Source organism: Temnothorax nylanderi, unplaced genomic scaffold (genome assembly GCF_030848795.1).
Source record: "Temnothorax nylanderi isolate EJ_2023f unplaced genomic scaffold, tnyl_v1.0 TNYL_tig0006_pilon, whole genome shotgun sequence".
Lineage (NCBI taxonomy): Eukaryota > Metazoa > Arthropoda > Insecta > Hymenoptera > Formicidae > Temnothorax > Temnothorax nylanderi.
This window is the reverse complement of record NW_027249068.1, coordinates 1,479,161-1,504,629: the sequence shown is the minus strand read 5'-3', so window position 1 is coordinate 1,504,629 and position 25,469 is coordinate 1,479,161. Positions and strand designations below refer to the sequence as shown.

The following is a 25,469-nucleotide window of genomic DNA, read 5'->3' as shown; positions in this document are numbered from 1 at the left end:
AGCTTCAGGTGTTACCTTTGATAAATAATTATTTTTTATAAAAATAATTATATCATAAACATAATAATTAAACAAGAACGGTTGATGTAAAAAGTGAAAAAAACGAATGTTTATGGAAAATATAAATATCAAAATATAAATGTCAAACTATTGATTGAGAAACTATAAAATGATTATCATACTCTATAAACGGGATATCAGATTCAATAGATTGATTTGATTGAATCTGTTAACTACTTTCCTAATGTGCTAACGCACGCTTTGATCAAATGCTAGTCTAAGTAATCACGAAGCATACATCAATAATGAAACTGTCGTCATGTATGACGACTGTGAGTGATTGCTTCGTCGCAAGAAGTTAAGCAGCCTTTTATCATCTTCGCTGACACGGATGACAAAACGAGAAAATCTCTAAAGTGCCCGTACGTTTCCGGCGGGGTCGATCGCGATGATCTAAAAATCCCCCGCGATCCCACTCCGCGGCAGAATCTTTCCCGACTTGTGTCTCCGTCTGGATTGGCCACCGTGGAAAAGCGACGTCGCGGGAAAAGCCGTGGATTGGCCGTAGGGCGAGGCTTGCGTCGTGACGGAAGCGTCGCGTCCGATCGCACGTAGAATACCCAAAGCTCCACCTACCTCAGAACGCGCGGTATTCGCGCGTGCAAGCTCGCTTAGGAGAGCCGGGAACGAGAGAGTGGGCGACGAAGACAGTCATTGAGCTCGTTAAGGAGAGAAGAAAAAGATCATTTCTATGACATGCAGTAAAACAGTGATCGATAGCTGGTGAGAGGCGTCGTCGGAATCTGATAAGCGTTGAGCTTTATTTCTCGATGAACGGAGACAAAAGCGCCTGGAGTGAGATCATCTACGTGGAAGTAGAGGTCTTCGTGAAACAGAAAGAGAAGCGGGAGGAGAGAAGGGCGAGAAGAGGGCAAAGCGTCTTTTAGGTGGGGGTTGGTCGAGTAAAAGAGGGAGGCTCTTCTCGAGGGAGGAAGGGAGAGCTGCGGGCTGAGTGTGGTAATTCGAAAAATAAGTCTCCGCGGGCGACAAGCACACTTGACCGAAGCACACTCGAATCAGAAGGGTCGAGCACTCGGGAATAACAATTAATAACGCCAGTCGGCCTACCAGCGATCCTCTGGCTGCTCGACGGCCTCCAGGGATTATGTGAACGCGGAAGACGCCTAACATTCGTCGGCCGATCCTCCGTTCCAACGTGTCGACGACGGACAAGCGAGAATGGCAGCATGCGTGACTGAGAAAATTTGACGTTCGATTTTTTTCGACAAGTTTATAAGGGTGAAAAAAGTCAAAGTTTTTTGTGAAGAAAAGACAAAGTAGTGAAATTGCACGGTGAGAATCTATAACATGTGACGCGACGAGCTTTCTCGTGTGTGGACAATCAATGGTGATTGTAACTATGAGGAAGAAGATCGAAGAAGAAGAAGAGAAGATCTGAAAGGAAGACATCAAGTGCATAGAAAGAACTGTTTCGAAGCAGCTGTCATTGTTGCGAGGAAGAGAACAGTAGCAAAGCACGGAGTGATGGAGGACGACAAACGCAGCGAAGCCTCGCCGAAACCCTCTCAACCGACCCCGTTCAGTATCGCTGACATCCTGAGCCGGAGAAACTCTTGCGCGGATTCGAAGAGATGCGACGTGGAAAAAATCCAGGCCGCCGTTTCCACGTCGATGAGAAGACACAATCGCGAGTACGAGCGCGTGGAGAACGAGCAGCTTGACGGAAGCTACGATCATGATCAGGTGATTCATTATCCGAGACTGCCCACCCCGGAGTTGAGCATGGCGCACGAGTTGGATATCTTGAGGAGAAACCTGGCGCAAGCAAACTTATCAAATTTCGGAGGCATCCCGCACTTGACCCAGGGAACATTCAAGAATCACTTCGAGACTCTGGGAAACCTGACGGCATATCAGCCTGTTAAGGAGCCGATGGAGACTTCTCATAGACAGCAAGACGAAGCCTTAGATATGAGTAAAAATAAATATCTAGGTACGTGATGCTATTCGCATGACTATATAAATTATCATGCATAATTCTGCAACAAAAAGCGCGTCGCGAATTCCTTTTCATTCTGGAGTAAAATGTCAAAATAATATTATGTATTTCAATTCTCCAGCATTAATTCTGCAATACTGAATTAAGTAAAATAATTTAATCTAACGGCAGTTGATAGATAATTTCACATGCATGCAATCACAGAATCGAATTTTCTTCCAAAAACTGAGATTGTTGTTAGCAGACTATATTAAGTATCATATCGTTCTACTGTTAATCGCGTCAAGTCTCAAGGAAAACAAAATCAATTTTTTCGGAAAAGTAGTTAAACCGATACATAATATATCACGAGCGAAAACAATATCTTAAAAGTCCTGGAAGATGGTGACCTGCCAGAGGATCTTGTATCGGGCACGAGGATGCGGGCTTAAGAGGTCATTTGAGCAGATACGCGCGTAACAGGCGAGCTCTTTTCAAGGGTTTTTAAAGTTAACCCGAGCGCAGATAACATAATTGAATGTAATTTTAGTAGCATAAGTGGCACTCGACTCGGCAGACGTCACGAGTACCGACTACTTCTTGCACTTGTTCGATCTCTGGCCACACTCTGTTCCTCTGTGTGTCTCAAGCACGCAAGGATTCGCGGATTACCTCCGTTTAGACTAAACCGTTTTAGATCAAGGTTACGATCGCTAACTATTTCCGAGTAAACGTTCGTGATTGATTTATTCGTGACAGATGTAGCGCTATGTGTTCCATATAGGATAGCCATAATTCTTAGTTAATCGTTTGCATCCGCTAGCACTAATATATACGCGCTGCGCTACGTATTGCACGCAAATATAATGCACCATTATATTGCGCCATAAAATAGTAATATTTTATATTTAATCAATTAAATTACTTTGTACCATATGCACGTTATGTACTACACGCAAGATAAAGATAGTTTAGCTTTGCATCCCCCTCTGTCCATTTTTTCGTAATATTCGCCCTCGTTATTGATACGAAAGTATAGAATTACGTGGTTGAATAGTGTTATCTTAGTATGAAGGTAAACAGATACTCTCCCTCGGACTGACTGCTTTGTGAAATCAATCATGATTAACAGCATTCATGATAGAATGCGTGTACGCAGAATTTTTATTTTGTATTCCTTTATAATTGTTAAAAGATAAAAACAGTTTTCAGCATTTAGGATTTAAAATTCTAATCGTTATTCACCATAACCAACAATTAATGTCTTCACCCTGGATTTAGCAAATTATTATATGTATTAAAATGTGATAAAATTGAAAATATTTTATAACTTTGCTCCTACAATTGCACACATTGCAAAGAAGAAAACGATACGAAATGATTTAGAAAAGCCTTCGATAAGTCTCGATTTACAGTAGTTTCAGAATGCGTTAATAGAAGGATAATTTATAGGAAATACTGTAGGGAAAACGTATCTGGTTTTTAAGAAACCTCTCTTTTCTTTGTATCTTTAATTTATTCAAGAATACAAATACGCAAAATATCTCTGCGAGTCTAAAAGATATTTTTAATAGCTAGCGCGTTCGCCCTCTTTCTTTCGCTGAACTCTGACCGCTATCAGGTCTTCGAGAGCCGATCTCTCCCCTTGCCAAACATTACGTGGTTCAATCATATGACAACATGCCTACGCGCGATCAGCTGTACAAAACAATAGGTATCGAGTTTATGAAAAGCATTAAGATATATAAACATGACTGGGGTATAACAAAGAAAAGCTTTTCTACAATATGTCATGTAAAATTTTATTTAGTTATCAAGATAAGTCGTGTAAAGATAGCACTAAATATAGAATAATTAACATTACGAAAGAGAAAGAGAAAGAGAGCGCCTACTCTTAAGCGAAGAATCGTCACCTGAAACCGTACGATAGTATATTGTTTGCAATGGCTCGAGGGTGAAGAGGTAGACACGAGCTGGCACCGATTCAAGGTGCACTCAGAAAATTACGAGTCCACTTTCGAGGGGAAATCTCTCCAGTCATTTTATATGATAATGGATAGTCGAAAGAATATTGTCGTTGTCGCGACAAATTGTTCTTAACCACTTATTACGGTAATAACTGAGAAAATCCTTCCCGATTTTCGCGTCCTTTTCCATCGCGACGGAGGAGTCGAAAAGTGTTTTTAGTGGTTTCGAAGGATCATCGATGTAATCGGAGTAAATCGACGCCACTTGCTCGCCTGGAACTGAACTCTCGATATAGACTCGATATAAACATCCATAGGATGTTTGACGAGCACCGAAGGATGGACGCATTAGCCGGACGAGATGGCATCTAGTCGACGTCGAAAGTGATCAAATATAGATCTCTCTAAATGCTCCGCGTCTCCTGCTGACCACCGACGATAAACATTGACGTAGGATGAGCGTTTCGAGCGCGAAATAATTATGATACTGTTGGAGAACTTCGCGAATTATTCGCGAATACTCTCAGATTTTAGAAAAATTTATCAAAATTTTTTTCTGTATTAAATTAAAATGTATAGAAGCATTTATCTCTTCTTCGAACACGATATTTTATTGATAAAATTATTACGATAAATTATTACGACTCTAGGAGAGTCATCATTTCTACACTAAAAATAACATTTTTTTACATATCGAAATATTAACTGTTTATTGACTAGATGAGGTCCATGAACTTGATGAATTACTTTATCATATTTTTGAGAAATCGTTTAAAATCGAATTAATCGAATCGTCTTCGCGAAGAAAAATGCTCGAAACAAAAATTTTAGCTTTACATCGAGATACATTTTCGAAAAGATAAAGTTTATTCGAGATTTATTATTTTCAGTTTCAAATGCGTGAAAATTTCCTCATGTTAATACGAATAAAAAGAATCTGCAAGTATACTTTAAAATATACTTAAAAATTAAAGCGGACTATTATTATATTCATCGTCAGTGATATAATTAATTTTTATTATCTTGTTTTAAAAAGTTGTACGTTATTTTTTGTTCATAATAAGGGGTATGCATCGCAAAGTAGCGGATCAAGCGCGTTGCCAAGTAGAAGAAGCTAGTCTGATCTGCAATACGATTGTACTTTAGTGCCACCGGTTAAACTTAGAGGAGAATTACCGCGGAACAGAAGCGTAAACATGTCGGAGTAGCGAGTACATGTGTTAATGTTTGTACGAGACATCAAAAGCAACGAGGTTCTCTCTCGCTCTTTCTCTCTCCGATCGTTCACCGTCTCTATGGCTGCTCACTGATGGTTACTCCGACTTTCGGGCTAAACGATTGCTTTACAGTATAGTTGCAGATTCTCGCGCAAATCCAAATATTTATCCGCAAACGAATTTGAACGGCAAGCTTGCATTATTTGAAAAATGAGACTTCACCGTTCGATATGCAAAAGCTTAAAACCTCTGTTCTTCTAATAAATTATTTACAATACTAACAATTTACATACGTTAGAATGTGTTAAGTTCTGATAAATGTAATATAAATGATAAAATTGAAATTATATTAAAGTTATGATAAAAACTTTATTTTTAAGCCTCTATTAATTTAAAGTTTACCCACACAGCAAACAATAGATCGCAATTTTATTTATGAAATGAAGTTCATTCGCCTATCTTACAGATGAGGCGGAGGACGATGCGTACGAATCGCAAAATTCAGGCCAAAGTTTGCAGAACAGAAAAAAGCGCAGCAGGGCAGCATTCTCGCACGCACAAGTCTATGAACTAGAAAGGAGATTCGCCGCTCAAAAATACCTGTCGGGTCCGGAAAGGGCAGATTTAGCGCGTGGCTTAAAATTAACGGAGACACAAGTCAAGATCTGGTTTCAGAATCGACGGTGAAATCTTTGTTTACACATTTCAATATATTCCTTGATTTAATATGAAAGTTTGGAAAAATATCAGTCTGGAAAAGTAAATTTTGTCGACTTTCTTAAAAAAATATTTCTTTCCTTTCCAATTACGATTTCATTGACTGTCGTTAATGACTTCAGGTATAAGACCAAGCGGCGCCAACAGCAGGAATTGGGCGCCCTCGTAAACTCGGGAAGCGCCAGGCGTGTGGCTGTACGCGTCCTGGTACATCCGGATGAGCATCTGAGGGGATTACCTCTTCGTGGTTCCGGACAACTTCCCGGGCAAATGTCGAGCCCGCAGATTCATCCCGCGAACAAAGCGCTCGGCGGTTTCCCGTATTATTGTCTACCGTATCACCCGCTACTCTGCCCTCCCCTACATGCCACCCATGTTCAGGTACAAAGCCCGATCACACGCGATTTCGATCCAAATCAAATTTCGAAGATCAAAGACGAGAAGTGAATGATAGACATCTCTCGAAGTACCAATAATTATTCCATGTCTAAACGAAGATGATGGTACTTCAGAGAATGATGCAAAATATTATCATTTACAGAATGATACTTTTTAGATAGAAATATTGTGAGGAGTGTTGAAAACACTTTTTTAGAAAGTTTATGATTTTGTCTGAGAAATCAATTGAAGGACTTAGGCAATATGCTCAATTATATGAAAATCATATATGTATAAAATTTTTAGAATGTTTTTATTTATTATACGACTTCGATCAAGAAGCATATTTGTATTTTTTAGAATATAGAATAAAAAAAATGTTTGAAATTTGACTATACCTATACTAAATGTTATTAATAACTTATAATACTTTTTAATAGCTTATTTGTAAAATATACTGCAATTTAACACATTATTTCTAAGTCTTTCAATTGCATTTTGATCTTCACACACTTCACATGTGCATAAAAAGTCTCTTCTTCAGAATCACGTTAACACACATAAATAACCGGATTTATCAATCATCTTATAGCTGTCTGAGATCATCGCACGCGTATTTATTATAATTCAATGGCGTTATAAAAACGATCGTGTAAATTAGTCTGTAAATAAATGTATAAAACATGAAATATTAAGTCATCTGTATATTTTCTTCTGTTATCTGAGGTATCAAACTTCAACCTTGAAAAGAAATAGAAAAATAAAATTTTTAAATCAAATTAGCCTAATAGTTTTATTAGCTTCTTATTAATCTTTTGACGTTTTTAAACTTCAAAGTTTCATATCTCGAAATGAAGAAAAATAAAGATGATGTGCACAACTATCATATTATAATATAAAACACCAAATCATCATGCTTTTTATCTTGATCGAGAGGATATTGTCTGACGTAGAAATTACGGAGCACGATTCTTAAAATGGAAATGGGAAACGTGTTCCTCAAATTACTAACGGAATATGTGCAATTAGTAGCGGAACGTGTGTAATGTAAAATGAATTAAATATATAATGCTAATTAAATTTGTTTAACATGCGCTACGCATGTATCATGTTCAAGTTCAATTTATTGTTTAAGTACAGATGCGTAAATGTCTTTAAATATATGTATATCGACCAGGATTTATCGTGAAAGTTTTCTTTTTGAAATTCCCTTCCTCCCCCAGAGTCCTTTCTCTCCATCTCGAAAAAAATACAAAGTTGCAGGTAGAAAATGGAGTTTTCTTAACGATATTGCAACTGATTTTCTCATAAGAGTTTTAATGGCTGTGTCTGGGTGGGCCCAGCAGACATCAGATATGTTTATTCAGGAGACGGAGACGAGCAGGCTTAACCGACGGACGAGAAAAAATCTAGATCTGACACTCATCTGTTGTAAATAAAAGTGTTACATTGCCCTCACCGAAACGCTTTTTACATCCCGCCGTGTACATTCTTACGAGACGGTTTCCGAGTGTCAAGGAATTAGTAGTTTTTAATTTATTTGTTTAGATTTCTTAAGTTCTAATTGCATGCATACACACAACATTAATAATCACAGTGATTTATAGAATATTTAACAAGTTATAATTAACTATATTATTTACCACTATAGCTATATTATTTACCAGCATCAATTATGCCGGATATGTAAAAAAAAACAAGATATCTCTACGATAGATACATACGATAGATATCTGTAAAGATATCTAATTGAATACTTTATAAAAAATAAGATAAATAAAGTAACAAATAATTAAAAAAATAATAATTTTGTACACGGATAGTTAAATAAATAAAAGAAATTTTAATTTTGGCAAGCAACAGGAAAGCTCTCAGATCGTCTATCATCCATTTGGTTCGTAATTCGTATTTTTGGCATTTCTGAGTATCAACAAACTATGGTCGGCATATTTTTCATGACGCAAGCCGCAAATTATTACGATGAGTTTTGCGTGGCACTAACAGCAACTGTACATCGACACAAGGCCTCGTTTAGCGCAAGAGCATTATGGCTTTACAATGTTTAGAACTGTTCTAAACGAAGCATAATGGACTGCAGAAGCGACTATGAAGTCTATACAGCCCCACTAATTTTCCGTCGCGTACGTTTAAACTATCAGCACAGATTACGGGTAGAAGTCGTCGCGTTAATTGTTGCAATCAACATATTGTTCCAATCTTTTGATACAAATAAATAGAAACTCTTTCAATAATACTACAAATCTCCGCTTAGCTTGTGAGACAAATTGTAAATAGATAAATAAAAAGTTATAAAAATAAAATAACTCAAGTACAAAACGCGTCCAATTAAATAGGTCTATTAATAAAACGGATACAATATAAAAAATTTTACTCTCGAATTTATTCTCTATTTTTCATTTTTGAAAAACTAAGATCATATTGTTAGGAAAATAATGTTATTATTGATTGGCAATGTTTAATTATTGGAGGTGAGTATTTAACTATAATGAAATCTATATTAAAACCTGAAATATATTAGTTCAGAATACAACAAACCATTTTCAATCCTTAATTCAGGAATTTGCTATTGAAGGTAACAAGCTCACAATTTGAAGCAGAAGTACATTCGTTCGAGTGCACCACTGATGGACTTGTCCCGTAAAACGAGAAAGGAACGATTTAACGCTCAATCAACCGACGAAAGCTAATTTTCATTAGCTGTTAATAGCGCAAGACCACCCTCTCCCTTGATCACCCTCTATGGCTCTACACCTTAACCCCTCGCTACACCGTTCTCCAAACGCTCGTCTTTCGTTTGTTACGAGAAAGCCTCGCGCGTTAAATGAATGGTATGGAATAGAAACTTGCGAAGTTAACGCAAAATCTATTTTGTTAAATAATAAAATATCTACTCTGTTATATATAACGCAGTTATATATAATATATATAATACATTTGAAAGTAATTTTCTGTTTGCCATCATAAAAAAGTGCTATAATAAAATATTTTAATTTTTAAACATTTTTAAGTTTAAATTAATTTAATTTTTTTGTGCATTAAAGATACTTACGTACAAATTCTTCTGTCTCTCATAATAAAAAAATATTTATTTATTACAGTTTTCTATATTTTGTAATTATTAATACTATAATTTTTGGATATTATAATGTTGAATTGTTGGATTGGCTATTGGATATATCATGTTTTTATAATTATATCATCGATTTCTCTTTTAAAGTAAATTTCCTAACACTTGGTCTTTGTTAAGAGTTTGCAAGGATTTAAATTATTTTTAAATTTCTTTAGTTCAAGAACTCGTTTCAATATTCAAAAGATAAAATTTCAAAAAAAAGCTAGAGATATTTTTTAAATATTTCTAACTAAATATTCTCTACATTTCAATGAATTTGTAGATAAGTATACCGAGATTCAGATTTACTGCAAAAAGATTATCAACGCGAGATCAATTTGAATCTCATTTAAAAAAATCATACTCAAAGAGGACAATTCAGCCGTTCGAGGCTACATACCGGCCATTATCAATTTTGCACGAACCATTTGCGTGCACGGAAAAAAATTCTGACTTTTTCAAGCGCCTGCGGTATCTCTTACAATGGATGTAAATCGAATAACCAAATTTAAAAGTATAATCCAGGCCTTTTTCAACATAAAACATGACTTGTAATATTTTACGGATCTCGTTAGATATATTTTTGAAAGAATTTCTTTGAGTCGTGGCAGCTGCATGCAACACCGCAGATGACAGATTATTAAAAGACAGATTATTAAAAGATACATTTTAACTTGCAATCGTTAAAACAAAAAAGCTGTAGAGATATAACAGGCTCTCTTAACTTTCGTAAGTAAAACAAGTGTACGATGTAAATCTGATTTCGCCACCCCCTCGAAATAAACGCAATTGCCGGTTCCAAGTTTGAGATTTCAGTCGTTACTTTCGTCTCTGTCGTCACTTTTTCCTACCTCTCTTATATACCATTCTTCCGACTTCTGACACGCGTTTCAATTGGGATGGTTGCCAAGGAAACCTAGGAGCCGGAGTGTCACATGGACTATTGAAGACGTTAAAGGGGACACCACCTCTCCATTTCGCAGAAAACATTCGAAACGCGTTAGAGACGAATATGATTTACGAATCTAACGTGAATTTTTAAATATTAAGTATCGCATATCACTTTATATTTCTAGATAAATTATATTTTCTTTTATATGTATAAGATCAAGTGTTTTAACTGATCGGAAAAATAAAGCAACTTAATAATTTTCTGTTAATAAGAAAAACTAAAACGCTTATTATAAAATTATTTAAAAATTTGGAGTGTTATTCTCACAAAAAAGATTAAAAATCTAAAATTTCAGATTAATAATAATTTTCGAATTTAACTAACGTTTCTTAAAACATGAAAACATCCTTTAGAAAAATAATAACGGAAAATAATGAATGTCTTCTTATTAAATCGGAAGTAGGATAAAATTATATTTTATTAACTTTTTTTAGTTCAGCATGCGTTCTTATATTTAGTCTCATATGTGCGAAAATATTTCTTTTTCTCGATCATCGATGCCTGCTCTACTTTGTGCAGGATTTGCGGAGATGGGAGAAAATCAGCCCGAGTACATCGCGCGGATCATCAAGCGAGTAACGACGCTTGAAGTCTACCAAGAAGAACTTATCGAGCGAACTACGGAGGGAACCGTTTCCTCCGCTTTTCCGGCATTTCAAAGAAGCAATTTAGTGATTTTTCGTGGCAAAGCGCCGTTGAGGAAAATTGGCGTACGAGCGGCCAATCAGCGGTGTTTCATGCAGCCGCCACGACTCAAAGAAATTCTTTCAAATATTTCATAGGTTTCTCGTACTTACGAACTACGAGGACAGCTTACTGCCACTACCTTCACCAGCGACTTTCTTTGTATTCTGAAAATAAAAAGAAACATTATTTATGTTAATTCAATCTCGATATCACAAGTTATATATTAAGTGTAATGTCACGTGTAATTTAATTGCATAGATATAAAAGACACAGAGCAGTTAATACATTTTATAAAGAAAATATAAACTATAAAAATGTAAAATAATGAATAAAATTTAAAACAATGATAAACAATCATTGAGAACAACCCTCGCCAATATTTCATTGATTTAAACGTATAACATGTAATGTTCCTTGAAAAGAAATAAGACTTATATATTAAAAAGAAATATATATACCTAGTACCTAGTATATGTTTAATGTTATTAAATATGTATATAGAGATAAATATTTTATAACATTTGTATATATAGAGATATATATTTTAACATTTTGGAAATATCTTCTGTAACAAAATATAGAGTGCAGGACATGTCAATAGTAAAAAGTGTCGACTGAGAATGACTGTTTCATAGGTTGGTAAATCAGATATTTAGGCTTGTGAGTTTCTGAGGGAGGCGATTTCACATCCCCTGATCTCTCCAGCGTTCTAGTGCAAGCGACAAACGGTTATAGTTTCACGCACGGTAAAGCAGAATTCTCTACGACAATAAACGCATATTTCTTTTTTAAATAAATTGCTCACAATTATAACTTTAGATAAATTTCGTAAAAAGACGTCATTCAATTCAATAATTTCGCTATACGTTTATAAATAATTATTAAAGTAAAGGCTGATTGTGAATGTAGAAGTAAGCATTTTCAAAGAAATAATTTTATATTTCTAGTAACTTTAACAATAATTTTTTAATAGTTGTATAGTTAGAAAATACCTAAAAATTGCAAAAAAAAAGCAATATTTCAGATTACTAGATAAATATGTCATTCTTTTTAACTTTTAATCTGTTTCAATTAATAAATCAGCAATATTCAGAATAAAGTAAACACAATTTGATTTTTAATACAAAATTAGATATTTATGTTAATGTTTCGTATCTTATGGTCAACTTTATTAATTATATTAATACAAAATGCAACAAGTAGGTTTTCCTGTTTCGCAACCCTTTTCTAATTTTTTAATGTCGAGATGATTAATGTGATCTGTATGTAAAAAAAAAACCCCCCATTTATAACTAAAGTACAAATCTGATTTGTAGACATTGGCTCTTTTATGCATATGCTCATCTATTTGCACAGCGTCGCGTGCTTTCTCTCTTGGGACTTCGCGCAAACGTTCGTCGCGGTCCCCCTTTGGCTTACAAGCAAATAGGATCAAATTTCTATGTTGAACGTTTCGTGATTGATTATCTGAATACATGATATCGTAATGGAACCGTGCTGATCACAGGACATAGATATACGGTGCATGTGGAGTGATGCATTGATGCATCGACGTTATAAGTTTGAGAAATGCGAGAAACACATTTGATGCTCAAAAGGATTAGTTTATTTAACCTCCAAAAATTAACAACAATCTAATTCTGAATACATGGCACGAGAATTAAATGATTCAATAAGAAAATTAACCAACTTCTACTTTCGTGTTTTCCGATGAAAGTTTCATCGAAATCTTTATCTCTTTTATGGTACATAAATTTTTTATCTTTTTCGTGTAGACAACATACATCGATGAGACGATCGTACGGATTAATTTAGCTCCCCAAATTGGAACCCCTATCGCAAGTGCGGCTATATAATAGGTGGATGTCTGGAACGGGATTGTGGTGCAGGTTGCATTTCGTTTAGGTAGATACAATGCGGCCACGTGAGTCTTATAAAATTAACAGTGACATTCTTATCGGCTCGTTCCCATGGCTCTTTATGGCACCAGTAGCACCATGAACGCGATTACACTGATGTAAATCGTCTATGTGGGCAGCACTTGACTGCCAGATGACCCGTCGTGTTCGCGCGATAACCCAAAAGGCGCCCATGGCTTCGCTCAAGCTGTCAGAACTTACCTATTTATAAATGCCATTTCGCCATATTTCCGTATCGAACCGCGAACTCACAAGAGGCATCTGGATCAAATTTAATTCGGCGGAAATCGACATCGATCGTAAATATACGAGGTATTCAAGTAAATGCATTAGTAGCAAATACGTCACGTAAATAACATGCGTTTGATTTCTTATAATAACAATTATAATAATAACAATTTTATTAAGTAATGATAATATAACAGTAGAGAATAAAAGAAAACAGTAGAAAATAATGTAATTGCAAACAAAGCCGAGGTAGCAGTTGATGATTCGATGCCGAAATTTAATAAACGTTGAATTCTTTAAAATCATTATTTCCTCATGGTATACTTATGTCAATCGATAAACTTGATTGCGAAATATATTTTGCTTAATATAAAGATTACATTTTTTAAAACAAGATAACAGTTTAATCTGTTACTAAATATATGATTTTAAACCTTGTGTTATCTTCTTACTTATAAATAATTATAAAAAAGAAATTAATTATTCTAAAATTAGCCCCATGTCAAATGTAAAACTTTATTTAAGAGTCAAGATAAAATAATTCTCTATAAGTGTAGTACAGGAAAAATACAATACTTTCACATATTTGTGTTACATGTTTAATAGAAAACTGAACATTTCTCGTAACTTGACAATATACACAATTCTGTTCCTATTCAGCAAAATACCATCTGAACGAAATTTATTGCACAACTAGCGTCTGCACTTGAAAGTCAGAGGAAAAAACTTTCCGAGGCACATAACATACGCGGAAAAGTGCTCGATGTTTCCGCAAAGGCCACTTGAAGCAATTTCCGCCCCCTTGCACGCCGCGTTATTATTTCAAAAAGGGAAATCCTTAGCTAACTAAAAAACAGCTGCCAATATCGTAAGCTTATTCTTTAGTGTATTTCTAACTTAGCGTTACTCGTTTATGTATATGTATAATAATTAAAGAATACATCTTTGATTAATTTCTTTGGTGTATTATTTCTTTTTTCAACGTTAGTTATCCTTTGCTAAGAATCAGCAATTTAATTTAACGTCGAATTATTAACCTAATGTTTTCTAACTTCTTAGATAAATGATATAAAAAATTGATGAATATCTCACCCATTTATGTTACGTGCGTAAAAAATATCGTATACATAATATAAAAAGATAAAAATATAATCCATCTCGGGAAATCCATTCTCGGGAGTTTAATTATTTTGTTATCAATCATCATCGTATCGATTCTAAATTAATCAATAATCGACATTGATAATTAGATTGATAATAAAATTTAAATATTTATTGATAAATGTAAAATTCTTTCTAGGAGCACCTAATTAATTGGCTATTTGAAAGAATTCAAGTGATGACTTAATTAGTTGCTAAATCTAAATTGTTTTTATCAACAGAATCACTGTAGATCCGAAGACATAAACTGTAATGCGATTTTAATTATTTAAAATTTTCACATCAGATAATTCTCTTTCGAGTGCACCTACCACAATCGCTGCAGATTTTGATCCATAGGTACCTGCTCCATATAATTCACATACTGCATTTGGTAATTGGTGGGAGCAATGTAATTTGAAAACCCATACTCGCCATTAGAGACATTAGAGACATCCATAGACATCCGCCTATCAGTCATAAGCTGTTTGTTGTCGGGCTGAACAGTTTTCGGGTCTGGATATGACACGGTTTCGTTGACGTTCGCGCATGTCTTAAATTCCGTCTTGATTAATCGATTGCAATCGTGCACATTCGGCGGAGCTTCCGTCACGAAATTGTTCCTGTATTCTGGAACGTGCTGCCTGTCCGGCATGTCGTTAAGGCTTGATCTTCCGGGCATCTCTGAATTTATTTCCGATTTGTATTCCGGGCTAATATTGGAGTCAATCCTCACTTCGTTTGAGTTGGACCTAAAGTCCGGACTGAGACGAATATCGTTTGTCCTAAAGTCCGTTTGTATCGGAGCGCTTAGATCCGATCGGATATTCGGCCAGTAAGATGCGTTGTAGGACTCTTGTACATTGGGTTTGCCATCCTTGATGAGGATCGGCACGGCGATCTTTTTCAACGGTTGATTCTTCATGTTCTGTGCCTGCAGTTTCTCGGCGTCCTCGATCCGGGCGCGCTTGTTCTTATATCGCCGATTCTGGAACCAAATCTTTACTTGAGTGCTGGTTAACTTCAGGGTCTGGGCTAACATTTCTCTCTCAGGTGCGCTCAGATATCTCTGCTGCTTGAATCGCTGCTCCAGTTCATAAACTTGTGTCTGCGAAGTGGATTATGGGGTTATTTATAATTTAGCGTTTTGCGCTAATTTATTTTTAATATTTTATTTTAAGCGTAATGTCTATGATTTTTTACAAAAAATAATTTTAAATTGAAATTAAGCCTGTAAATAAAATCATTTTTATAAAATCATTTTACTAAATTCCTATCCAAATAAAATCGAACAATTTTAAGTTATCTATTAAACGTAAAAAAATCAAACCTACTTGCGAGAACAACACTCGTGGCTTCCGCTTCGTTCTTTTACCAGATTGGCTTTTGCGCAGTTCTGTTTTGCTGGACGTAACAATATTGCCTAAAAATAATTTACATAGATATTATTTTATCAGAGAATTTATTACTAAATTTTTATCAATAAAGCTAAATAAAGGAACTATAAAACATTTGAGAAGTAATTCTAGCAAAGCATATTTCAGGAGCAATTCTTAAATTGATAATATAATTTCTAAAACTTAAAAATTAATTTTATTTTTTTCATAATTCATCCTTTAACACAATATTTGTTTCTTATAAATTAGCACTATGTAATGATAGAAAAAATAGAAAAAATGCAAGTATTTACTGCAACAATTTGTAAAGAAACCATGATATGGAAAATCTTATCTGTAAATCATTTTTCATTACTTTCGTGTAATAAAGATCACCATAAAGCACAAGAATGAGAGACAAATCTTAATATATATAGTTTCATGTTATATAATTATTATTGAATAATTACAAATCATGAAAAAATGACACATTTTTAAATCAAACTTATATATATAAAGTAAAGGGATACTTACCATCTTCAGTAATAGAAGTCTCTTGATACGGCGGTACCACCTGACTCAATTGGTGAACATGGTTGAGATCCGAGTAATGTTGATAGCTAGGCATCGGTTGATCCTTAAATTTGTCCATTTCCCAATTATTTTCTGGGACAACGTTGTATGAATAATACTCTTGATGCACATGTTGTTGAGCTTGATTTTGATGATGCGCGTAACAATCCATGACGCCGAGCTGCTGATCTTCACTGAGAATATCACGAACGCTGAACGGAGTCGACACCGAAGAGGACAACATTCTAAAGCATTTTTCGATTTTTAATCGAGTCACTCGTGGTGTCGAATGTCACTTTGTCAGAAAAAATTCTCGACGCATTGTATTTCTTCTTAAACAAATCTCGTCTTTTTAAGTCAGCAACTGAAGTTTCACTTTGCAGAGCTTGGAAACTCGCTACACCATCGCGATTCAATTGTTTAATCGTATTCTGATTATTTCTTTAAATTTTAATTTAATAAATGTTCAAATTAGTCTCTCTCTCTCTCTCTTCGTGGAAATCTTGATAGCTTCGTTAACTGTCAAACTTGATTGCAAATTCATATATTTATCAAGAGTCAAATTCACGCACAGAAATCTTGATAGTGCGCTCACGTTGTAAACTGTCAATTTAATTACGAAGCCGCGAAGAGACTTCCAAATTTGTACGTGGAAGTCTTAAAAATTCGTTCGTGATCTTATCAACCGTCAAAATTTGATATCAGCACACGACAAGACAAACACGTCACTGCGTCCAACGGTACATACAGTATCTGTAAAATTAGCGAGAGCAGCGAATAGTCGTTTATCGATGCACTATCCCTGTTTCGGGGGATGGTCACGGTTGAGTGGTCGGGTCGGAGGGCAGACGTATAATGTGACTTGGTCTTGCAAGGGAGTCAAGTGTTGGTCCCGTCGCACAGGAACGTCATGGCTATAATACACTGATGTGAGTGTGAGGATGCGTTGGTGTACGACTGAAGATTTTCACTACCACAGTTAAGTACAATTTTAACGGTAACTCTATGTATTGAAATTTTTACGGAATAATTCATTGGAAAATATATCATTATTTTAAATTACGTAAATGTTGTAATAATATTTCTGGATTAACATTAGAAGATATTAATTCTTCAAGTGACTTTTAAATATACATATGTACATTAGAATAAATCTTATAAGACGAATAATAAGAATTATTATAAATGTTTTAGATACCACAGACTTTTAATTCAACAGTGATTTAGGATTATTACTAAAATTTTAAATAAATAAATTTTTGAACAGCTTTTTATAATTTTTCACAATTGTGTGATACGGAATATAAATACAGATTTAAATTTTATATAAATTTATATTTTTTTTAAATCACGAAACATTTTAAATCAAAATTGATTATTATTCAAGCAGTTGAATCAACTTTAATTGGCTGATTAAAAAACGTTGAGCCTTCAATTCTTCTTGACAGAAATCGTATAAAAATCACAATCGAAATGAGGGCAACGACTGCAACGTATAATAATTATTGACCTCGGAAGTGTCTGAATAATTGAGAAGACAGCAAAATATCTTTTTGCGTCGCGACAGCCATAGTCGTTGGTAACGCAAGGCGGAGGAGAGTACGAAAGACCCGCCTATACGAGGCGAATCCGACCAATCGAAACATGCTGCGAGTCGTGTTTCTAAAAGCAACGATTAAACGATCATTTGCGCAATACGTTCCCTCTCATTCTCCCTCGATTAATCATCATCGTTTTTCCTGGAAGCAGCGCGCAGTGTAATTAATTGGTATTTTTTCTCGACCATCGTGCATGCCCTCGGATAGCCATAAAGCTCATTGCAAATTAATAATTATAACAAAGATCAAAATAGAATTCAATAGAATAAATGTAATATGTGTCATATTTCATTGCACAAACGGAAAAGTCAAATAAATTTTATAAAATAAATAACTCATAAAAACAATGTCTCTTTCTTTAATTTGTCTAAATTTGCTGCTTTTGGTAAAATTTAAAAAAATATAGATTTGCGATATAGCCGCGGATCTCAATTAATATAGCATTTACTCTATATAGCGTTTCTTCTAATTGAACTAAATTGAGCTAAAAGAAGACTTTATAATTAATGATCAAATAAGAAATATTTATTGAATAATATCCCAAATAACAGTAAATAACTAAAAATAAGGTAAATGTTTTAAAAAAGTATAGAGAAATTTATTCTCTGTGAATGCTCTCCGTCGGCAATTGTCAACACTAAGCAACGGAAGACTCAAATTAATGTGATTTCTGTTTGAAACAGAAAACGTGAAACGACCCACCGTCTAGACATCCAGATACATGCAATTGTCTGACCCACTCACTCGGGAAAACGACAAAAGTCACGATGCGCTCGAGCGCGGAAATGCATAGTCTGACCTCTTCAATAGAGAGCATCCTCATCTGCAGTCTTACAGTCTGCAAGCTCGAATATGCAGACAACGTTAAACAGTGCGTTTTTCAGATTTTCGCTGTTTTTGTGTCTTAAAGAGTTTTCTTTTACAGGTGACAATATTAATAGAGGTATATTTGTTATTCGTTCAATATAACGCTTGTATCTTTAGCATTTAGAAGTTGAATGCACAGGTTAACATTTAATTCACGGATCTTTCTTAAATACGCACATAAAACATATTAACAATTTACAATAATATAAATTTCAAAATCAAAGAAATTAATCTCATTAATCAATATTATTCAAATATCTGATAAAGCGATATCCTAATTATGTTGTTGTTTAGGTATATTAAAAACCTACGAAGAAGGAAAACTTTATACGATAATTATATTGTTGACACCAACTGAGGCACTTTCTTTTGCGTAAATGGGCCGAAAACCATATTAGCTTTTCTCAGGTTCCACCTGTAAGATTATCTTCCGACCCATTACAGTAACGTTCATCTGGCATTGTCTTAGTAATGTGTAGCAGTCATCGATAGTGGTAAGAAAAAGAGCAGATTCCGAAAATGCTTACGATAATTATATTGTTGACACCGACTGAGGCACTTTCCTTTGCGTAATGGGCCGGAACCCACATTAGCTTTTCTCAGGTTCCACCTGTAAGATTTTCTTCCGGTCTATTACAGTAACGTTCATCTGGCATTGTCTAGTAATGTGTAGCAGTCATCGATAGTGGTAAGAAAAAGAGCAGATTCCGAAAATGCAGACGGCTCACCATGGGCGGCATGAGACCCCCCACGTGCTTGGCCAATACACGCCACCGTGCGAGATTTTTCTATAAACTATACACGGATAGGGCATCCGAGGCCGCATGCGGCTATTTAGATGCGAGACGACAGCACAAAGGGCCCATTTATGCGGCAACACGGACGGGTCCGTCTTGCAACTGGACACCGCATTATATGCCGAGATCTCTTTTCACGACCTCAGTTTAGCGTGCGAGAAATCAAAGTGCAACGATTCTGCTTATTTTGGATACCTGATTATTCGGTTGTCAATTCCAATGTATCATAGAATAACGTAAATTTAAATAATGCAAATATCTCGTAGCATTCTCTTGATCAAGCTAACGCAATTAAGACCCAGAATTCCGTGGTAATTAAATTTTACCTTACAGTGATAGTCAATATATTTTCAAAATGTTATATGTATAAATAATCGTATTTGATACACCGAGTTTTTACAACGCCAAAGTTATGATTTTGCATTACGAAAGATATATTCCCGAGGACACTCGTTGTTCGTTTTACCAAGGAACAACGTTATCGTTATCTGTAGCCGAACGAAAAACAAGCGAAAGTTAGTTAATAGATTCGTGAGGACGCTCACACGGCGCGGCGCCTCCGCAGGACTTTCCAGACGCCGGCGCTTCTTTCCCACAGTTAAGAAGGCGCCTGCCTTGCTATCTTTTGGCGCCTACCACGCATGAAGCTCAACGTATGTCCACGCACGCGCCGCGCTCTTGTGCGTGTATATATAATTACACGCGTGACTAACAGGGCGCATTAATAAGATCGCGTCAGTTAACAAGAAAACTTTATGGGAATAACCGTTTTATGATATTCTTTATATTGACGTTCTTCGCGTGACACTTGATTATTCTTTTCATTTTTGACTTACGTCACATAATTTTCACTATGGTGGCTATTTTAAAGAATCGCTATGTGACATACTTCAAAAATATCGATACAAGTACAATCCGTTTAGATAAAAATATTAAAAATTAGCGATGCAAAATAAAATAAAAAATAATGTAGTAAAATTCTAAAATTGTGATGTCTTTTTTAAAATATAGAATATAATCACTTAAACATTCAGTTTAATTTTTTATATTCTGTACCATTTAACGAAACATATAAAAACGAAATAGCTAAACAAATTTAATATAACAATATTTTATTTTTAAAATGATTTCTAACGATACAGATTTGATCAATCTTTCGATTTTAGAAACAATTGCATTTAAAATACGGGGATCAAGTATATAAATATATAGAAATATATACATATATGTATATATAAATTATGACAGCAAGATATGTATGTGTATGTCTAAATGCGCTGCATCAAGTTCGAGTTTCGAGGGGGCGATTTTTCGAATTCCAGCCACGGGTGCGTCAAGGGTTCCGGGCGCCTCTAGAAGCGCGTCTGGATTATGTTAGTTTCGACTCGTCGAAGTCGCGCAGTCGAAAAGGGCCGAGGAGGATTTCTCCTCCTCCTGTTACCCGGGGAAAAATGCATTGTTTTGTTTGTGCTTTAACTCCGTTACCCGAGAGAGTCCCGATACTGACAGCAAAATCACCCTGTCGAAATTATGACACGCTCCTCCTCTGTTCCGTGTCAGATGTCACGCTAACGGGACAATTAGCTTTCAATTCTCGGTAATCAAAGTGTCATTCTTCAAAATCATGTTCCTGATGGGAAACCCGGAGCTTAATTCGAAAACAAGGATTGTGGGATAACTCTTCGACATTTAAAACTGATCCGAAGGCATATTCTTCAGATTGTATAAACCGTTGACACATAATGTGTCACACTATTTTTTAACTATTATTTTCATACAAATTTATTGCAATAATTTTTAATTATTTTAAAAAATTACAAAAAAAATCAATATTCTGAGATTATTTGTTTGTTTATTATTACACTTGCTTATTGTTTAATCATTTGTCCGTAAAATTGTAATTAGGATATGTTAATCCTTTTATCGAATTTTAAAGTGCTCTGTGATTAAGGGAGAACATCGTGGGAAAACGATGGCTCTCTTGTAAAGGATAACCAGTCCTTTTCTTATCTCCAAGATTATTATGTCAACAAACTTAATTTTTGCTTATAATGTTTTTCTTTTTATACGAATTTACAAGTTTTTTTTTAGACCAATAAATGTTTAGCTTCTTATTATTATTGTGAATTTGAATTTATCTAAAACGGTTTAAAAATTTTTATTATTTTATAATAAGTTTAATAATGCATAAATAAATAAACCAGGATATAAGATTTATCGCAGCATAGCAATACACACAATTCTTTTTAATAAATTACACATCAAAATTAAGAGAGCATTTTGAAATCGGAAATCTTTAAAAGAATAGTGATTTCAACTTTATTAACAATATTAACATATGTATTTTTTATATAAAAATTCTCTAACAAGAATAATCTCTACTAACTTATCAATTCACAAAAAATAAATAATCTTTATAACATATTTCCTTCCTGTTTCTAAGTTAAATTATATTACATATGTATATATGTACATGATACATTTTAACATACCCTTTTTTATATACTTTTTTAGTAGATAAACAAATATAACATATAGAATGACATGAAAATTAGCGATGTAATAAGAAGAGTACCTATTCGAGCCATCGGTAAAGTATCGATAGTAAAAGTGTTGGTAACTTGTTATTGATTCTAGGTAGATCTCTTTTGAAAACTGATAACTTCATTGTTATTAAAATATTGCAAATGCGAATTTAAATGTAAAATGTTGAAGTCAGTATCAATAAATAATTAAAATTAAGAGAGAAAGTATTAAACTCCTTTTGTATACACACAAATATCAATGTAGATCCAAAAATATAGGTTTAAAAATTATTAAAATTTCTTCATGAGACATTTCTTTATTAAGTTATAAACATAATATTTTTGTAATTTTATACCAAGATATAGTAAATTTTCTGCAGTTGATATACCTTCTGTACTTTCCATGTTACCAACGTTAGATATGTTCAACAGATCGGTAATATATATAAATTAAATTAAAAATGTTTTTTTCCTTTATACATTCTTTGGCATACATATAATTTATGAATATATTCTAAAAATATTTTACAAGCACCTGTGTAAATTTTGCGTTTCTAAAGGAGAAGATAAGTCGTTTACTGAAAGAACAGTACTCATCTCCGTAGGCAGATGGCATATATTACCATCTTTTATCGCGTAAGACATTCTGTAATTCAATATTACAAACTATTTTGCAAATATCTATACAGTTTTCATAAATCTATAACATATAGTTACACGTTTTAGGCTGTTTTAAAAATAATTAATTTTTTCTATTCAATGATTAAGTAAATAGCTGTGCTTTTCCAATTTCAAGATTATTCATATATATATTCTCTAGTACTATTAATATTAATAATTTTCGCTTAATGAGTACTTATCATTGTGTACTCTAAAATTAAAAGCGATATGCGTATACCACCGTAAAATCAAGAACCTGTACTCGATTTAGAACTACCTAAAATTACACTCAATTGCTCTGGGAAAAGATAAAAGTCATACGATTAAATCCAATCTAACGTCAAGCGAAGAACAAACCAAATTACACGCCGTAAACTTTAATTAAGATTTGCCGAGCTCCCTCCACGTGCGTAATGGCGAGCTCTCGGCGCCGCAAATTTCTCAGCCGCGGCTTTAATTATTCTTTAGGGCCACATTCATCTGCTAACGTGCAGAGCGCGAGGGAAGGAAGCAGTATGAGAAAGAGCGAGAATTTTAATCTGATATCCACCTTTCCTCTTCCTGTCGCGCCGTTCGATCGTTTTTTCTTTTTTTTTTACCGACGATCTTTCTCGTGCCTATTTTTCATGATTTATGATCCTCGGAAATACGGTTCCGACTTCTTCTTGCTACATCAGGGCCGAATAGACGAAACGAGCGCCGTACTAATTTTGTAATATTAGGCGGTCGCCGTTGAAAATTCATTAACGTCCGATAGCGCGGCCAATTGAGATATCGACTTTTCTGATGGAGACTGCTTTCTGTCAGCCGGAGCATAGGTCGGTCGTTTCTCTTTTCGATAATGTCCGCTTATTGAATTTCTCGAAATCCGAGTTCCTTATTTATGGGACGTACCCTTCCGACGGGATCCGATTTTGTACCCATATCGCGCGTTCGTTGTTTTAGATTAGCTACGAGCGGGAACATATTTCTCCTCGGTCTGGCATTTCGCTGATCAATAATGCAGTCAGTTTCCATCAGATTTGTATTAAAGATCAAGGAAGAGAATTACGAGACCGATTAGTTACTGTGCTTTAAGATAACTTTATCTACGCTTTTATATTTATGACACTACAAATAAATCAAATAAAATGGAATTTTCTATTAACGAATTTTTTATTGCGTATATAGACTAGTATTTTTAAAATTTATAAATACTAATAGCTATTTCGCAACATTTCCAAAAAGCCAGTTACTAATTTTTATCAATATTTATTTCGCATTTCTTGATGTAGTTCCGCTATTTGTCTTTGCAGAAATTGCATTACTGTCTTGACGAAATACTTCAATTAGCCAAAAATTACGTCTTAATTATTAATATAAGGCAATATTGATATATCCGTCGCGATATGGCTTTCATAACATTGATTAAGAGACAGAGTTCGATGAAATCTTGAAGGGAACGCTGCCTCTACGAAAAGACAGATCATCGAACATATCTTGTAGCCAAATTCCTGACGAGAAAGACGAGCGCCCCTCTCGGCATCGTCATTATCTCGATATCTCAGCTGGTAGCATCCGTAAGTTTTTTTTTACTTTGGACAGCGTGTGCTGAGGTGCACTAGGGGGTATTGCCCAGGGTGGTCCAATTTGTCTGTCGGTTCGATATTGTTACGAGCTCATCTTTAATAATATAGCCTCGAGCGCTATCGTCGTTTAAGCTTTCGGAACGAGCGGCTGTTTTGATCGGTCACTTCACGTGTGCTCGATGAACGTTTTCCAAACTATGTATAGCTTTATGTGTAAAAACATGACGTAAAGAAGCTAACATTGTATATTATTTTATATATATAAAATAATGTAAAAAGTATATAAAAGAATTCGTATACTTTGATTATTGATATATATTTGAATTTATCTGGAGCAGCTACATTATAAATTTCAATGTTTATAATAAGTTTAATGATAAATAAAAAGCCAAATATCAAATTAATTGTAATGTTGCAATAATTATTCGAAGACAGAATGTGTGTAATTAAGATTCATCGAGGCGTAAGATTTGACTTGCTCTTTCGTCAGACATACCAATTTGTTGTTTTCAGAGGAAGATATGACCTGCGATGCAGTTCGAAAGGCTTGGGACGAGATTACGTAAATACGGATATCGGTTGAGAAAAACGAAAGAGAGGAAAGAGTGAGGGGAGGCTGCGTTTATGTCTCGGCTGTAAACGCGATAGTGGCTTATCTAAATAGTTTAGACGTAAATTACACAAGCGGGAATAACGTTTATGTTTTATCACTAGCCAGACCCGAGACCGTATCTGTTGGTCGGCTCTGTTAACTGCGAGTCTCATTTTTTCCTTCTTCATCCCTGATCTTCTCCTCCCGTCTCTCTTCACCCGTTCCATTCTGCTTGTCGCTGCATTTTCTACTCTTCCTTTTTTTCACCAGCTCGAACGTTACAAATTGCTTATCGTCTCTAAGCTGGCAGCTTGCTGGACCGCCTTATCATCTCGTCGGAGTTCTCATACAAGCATAGTTTTCGAATCGTTAATTTCATTCGTTAATGAAAGACTCTTTTCTTCAGAGTTTCATTGGAAAACTTTGTTCTACGTATCTCAATACTTACATTAACTATATATATAACTACACATATTCTCTATTTTTGTAAAGCCCGAATAATATGATAGATATTTAAGTAATCATATCTTGGAGTTATTTAAAAATAGAAGAGACAATGAAGGACATAAATAGATATCT

General features: G+C 34.8%; 2 protein-coding genes and 1 long non-coding RNA gene across 3 annotated transcripts in view; 1 reads left to right on the top strand and 2 right to left on the bottom strand.

Annotated features, from left to right (window-relative positions):
* LOC139778245 (uncharacterized) overlaps positions 1–11,212 on the bottom strand; it is a 121,932-nt gene extending 110,720 nt beyond the window's left edge. The window contains exon 1 of the long non-coding RNA XR_011719523.1: positions 11,158–11,212. This is a non-coding gene — a long non-coding RNA (uncharacterized lncRNA). The remainder of the gene's footprint in view (positions 1–11,157) is intronic.
* Positions 714–7,457, top strand: LOC139778214 (uncharacterized). Its single transcript, XM_071716089.1, has 3 exons — positions 714–2,014; positions 5,650–5,866; positions 6,023–7,457. Exons 1-3 carry the CDS (start codon positions 1,546–1,548, stop codon positions 6,345–6,347), a joined length of 1,011 nt encoding a protein of 336 aa, XP_071572190.1. The 5' UTR covers positions 714–1,545; the 3' UTR covers positions 6,348–7,457.
* Positions 11,213–13,759: 2,547 nt separating the features above from the next.
* On the bottom strand, positions 13,760–17,112 carry LOC139776952 (uncharacterized). Its single transcript, XM_071714030.1, has 3 exons — positions 16,245–17,112; positions 15,669–15,757; positions 13,760–15,442 (listed from the first exon to the last, which is right to left on the bottom strand). Exons 1-3 carry the CDS (start codon positions 16,525–16,527, stop codon positions 14,663–14,665), a joined length of 1,152 nt encoding a protein of 383 aa, XP_071570131.1. The 5' UTR covers positions 16,528–17,112; the 3' UTR covers positions 13,760–14,662.
* Between the last annotated feature and the right edge of the window lie 8,357 nt (positions 17,113–25,469).

Excerpts from the sequence above, each read along its gene's own strand:
- LOC139776952 (XM_071714030.1), bottom strand. The coding sequence starts at position 16,527 with ATGTTGTCCTCTTCGGTGTCGACTCCGTTCAGCGTTCGTGATATTCTC. Across the intron at positions 15,758-16,244 it reads GACTTCTATTACTGAAGATG|GCAATATTGTTACGTCCAGC; the intron begins GTAAGTATCCCT and ends AATTATTTTTAG. Across the intron at positions 15,443-15,668 it reads CACGAGTGTTGTTCTCGCAA|ACACAAGTTTATGAACTGGA; the intron begins GTAGGTTTGATT and ends TCCACTTCGCAG.
- LOC139778214 (XM_071716089.1), top strand. The coding sequence starts at position 1,546 with ATGGAGGACGACAAACGCAGCGAAGCCTCGCCGAAACCCTCTCAACCG. Across the intron at positions 2,015-5,649 it reads GAGTAAAAATAAATATCTAG|ATGAGGCGGAGGACGATGCG; the intron begins GTACGTGATGCT and ends CCTATCTTACAG. Across the intron at positions 5,867-6,022 it reads ATCTGGTTTCAGAATCGACG|GTATAAGACCAAGCGGCGCC; the intron begins GTGAAATCTTTG and ends TAATGACTTCAG.